We start from the raw sequence: 3,290 nt of genomic DNA on the forward strand, positions 1-3,290 counted from the left end.
GGAATTAGAAGTCCCCTGCCAGCAAAGCTGGACGCATCTGAACTGGAGATAATGTTATCTTGTATTTAATTGTATCAAGTGAGGAATGTAAACAAACACTTGTCTGACACCACAGGCTCTGCTGAACAAAGTCAGACAATCAGAAAGCATTTCTGCTTACGTTAGCAGATGAATAAAGCAGTTATAAATAAAATGCAAAGTCAGCTCTCAGAGCAAAAAAAAAAGTGTACTTTGGGAACATATAATTTCTAAATGAATAATAATACTTAAGCACAAAAACAAATATGATAACAGTATGGCATATACAAAGTAGGAAAACATGTTTTTATTGAATATTATGTCAGGGTTTTATACCGCTTTGAGAATGTCATGGATAATAAACTGTCTTATGACTATATTAATCCATACTATGTTTTGTTGTTACGTATCTAAGCAATAATAGGCATTGAGTGTACATTGGTCTTGTTATATGTATGTTTATTGTACAAAATAAATAAAATTACTTATGATTACTTGTAATGAGGTAGTGGAAATTAGTGAAGTTGCAATCCTATTAACAATGCAGCTATGGAAGCGATAGCGATTCCCAGTGGAAAATTACCCTAAGCCTCATCTAGTTTACTTTTAATGTGCAATTTGATGTAATATAATGTCAGATATAAGGCTATTAAATAAAAAATAACTAAAGATAAAGCAATATCCAGAAATTATGCTGTAACTGTCCCTAGAAATAAAATAACAATTCTCTTTCTGTGATTTAATGAATGGGTGGGTCTCTCACGAGTTCTGTATCCCCTTAGATAACTTTATACAACCAATAAATACCAATAACCCAGCATGGAGGGGCTCAGTGAAGATGGAAATGAAGGTGTGGAGGTGTCTGATCGGGTCACATGGGGCATAAAAGGAGATCTGCCCGGCCTCATAATCCAGATATATCCTGACTCTATCACTGGGGATCTTGTTGGCTAACGGGATCTCTTTATTGTCATACACCACAGCATACTGATTACCATTCCTGTACAAACCCCAGGACTTGTTATTCATCCCAAACCATGACTGACCTCCTCTCCTGGCTACACTGGGGTAACTTAATCCAACTGCCCACATAGCTGATCCCCCAACATCCACTTCCCAGTAATGTCGCCCTGAGGAGAATCTCTGGCTGCTCAACACTTGACAATGATCTTGAAATCTCTCTGGTGTTTCTGGGTGATTCTGGTTTCTGTCTGACCAGGAGGCAGTTTTCCTGTCAGCTGATATATGTAGATTATTACCAGCTGTGTTTACATCCAGGAATATGTCTGCATGCTGTATATAGATATAGATCCCTCCAGATACCCCAGACATGACATCAGCTAGTCCTGTGTGTAATGTGTGTGAGATGCCGGCCACATCCAGATACCCTCCATCATGGAACTGTTTATCATGTCTCTCTCTGTCCTCCGTGTCACACAAGTCACCTGTGTCTGATTCCTGCAAGACAGTCAGTGGATCAGTCATGCTACACAGCTCCTCAATGTGACGTATCTTCCTGGACAGCTCCTCCTTCTTTATTTCCATTTGCCTGACAACGCCTTCATAGGATTTTGCCTGTCTTGTGATGTCACTCAGGACTTTCTTTTCCAGATCTTTCTGACGTCTTCTAAGGTCTCTAAACAGGGCAGTGACTCTCTCTGTTTCACCATCTGCTTTTTCTTGTGCTTTTCTCCTGTATTCCTCCACACTCTGGATTATTTTCTTTGGATTTTGTAGCTGTTTCCTGAGGTCTCTAAACAGGGTAGTGACTCTCTCTGTTTCACCATCTGCTTTTTCTTGCACATTCCTCCTGAGATCCTCCAGACTTTGAACTATTTTCTCAGCCTTCTCTGCCTCTACCATGAGTTTCCGCTGATCATTCCTCAGCTTCTTCTTCTTCTCCTCAGAGGCCTCATCCAGTGACAATATCTTATGTCCTACATGTTCACCGATCACATAGCAGGATGCACAAACACAGGCAGCATCCTTAACGCAGTAATACTCTAGGATCTCCTTATGGACGGAGCATTTCCTCTTCCCCAGGTCAGTGGTGGGAGGCAGTAATGTGTGACCTCCTGACTTGTCATGTCTCCGCAGGTGATGATCACACAAGGAGGTCTCACACTGCAGACAGGATTTAGTAGCAGGAACAGGAAACTCACAGTAATTACAGAAGACCCCGGTCTGCTCCTGATCTGTCTCTGTAGCATGAAAAACCTCGGCTATCTGATGTAAAGTAGTGTTTTGTCTCAGCTCAGGTCTCCTCCTGTATATACGCTGACATTCTGGACATTTATTTTCTGTTAGATCGTCCCGGAGGTCCCAAGTCTGTGTGATGCAGCCCCGGCAGAAGTTGTGGCCACACGGCAAGGTCACAGGATCTCTATAGATCTCCATACAGATGGAGCAGCGGAGCTCAGCAGTCACATCAGCAGATGCCATTGTCACACCTGGAATCAGAAGACCAAAGGTGAAGTTTTTCCTGTCACATGGCAAGTATTGTTAAGTCTATGATACATTTTCAATTATTAACTTTTATACATTCTGGAAAACATGTAGAGGCATATAGATTATATAGCCGTAAACCAGCTACAGGGGTTATTAGTACCAGGTACAGGGTGTTACTGGTGATAATATTAACTTTAGAATCATGATATTGAAATTGCAAAGTGACTGTATGGATTACCAGCCCAACAGATAGCCCTATAGGATACAATGTACTGTCATTTATCCTAGAAAAAGAACCATAGCAATTTATTGCTATACAGCTAATGCATTTTGACAAGACAAGCTATATTATTTAGACATAATTGTCCTGGTGTTTATCTGTTGTTTGCTCTGCAACTCTACATGAGGTCATTGCAGTAGATGCATGGCATAGTTGCCAGCATGGATGCTCATCATGTATAGCTAGGCTTGCGACGCGTCCAATAGGACGCATGCAAGCCTCATTGAAACGCTGGGTGGAGAGCAGCATTATGGGTGATTAACCCAGCCACATCTAGCCGTTCAGCTGCGGCAATTAAAGCTAATTTGAATCACGAGTAACCACCGTGGTTACCCGTGATTCAAATGAGCTTTAATTGCCGCAGCTGAACGGCTAGATGTAGCGGGGTTAATTACCCATAATGCTGCTCTCAGCCCAGCGTTTCAATGAGGCTTGCAAGCGTCCTATTGGACGCGTCGCAAGCCTCGCTATGGAGCACTACCTTCTTCCGGTTTGAAGGAAGGTGGGAGTGTGCCTTAACAAGGCTTGCAATGCGTCCAATAGG

At 42.2% G+C, this 3,290-nt stretch overlaps 1 protein-coding gene across 1 annotated transcript; it reads right to left on the minus strand.

The window, feature by feature from the left end:
• Positions 1-777: 777 nt before the first annotated feature.
• Positions 778-2,460, minus strand: LOC137544633 (E3 ubiquitin-protein ligase TRIM39-like). Its single transcript, XM_068265727.1, has one exon. The coding sequence runs from the start codon at positions 2,458-2,460 to the stop codon at positions 778-780; it is 1,683 nt and encodes a 560-aa protein (XP_068121828.1).
• Between the last annotated feature and the right edge of the window lie 830 nt (positions 2,461-3,290).

This window comes from Hyperolius riggenbachi, chromosome 2 (genome assembly GCF_040937935.1).
Source record: "Hyperolius riggenbachi isolate aHypRig1 chromosome 2, aHypRig1.pri, whole genome shotgun sequence".
In the NCBI taxonomy this organism is placed as follows: Eukaryota; Metazoa; Chordata; class Amphibia; order Anura; family Hyperoliidae; genus Hyperolius; species Hyperolius riggenbachi.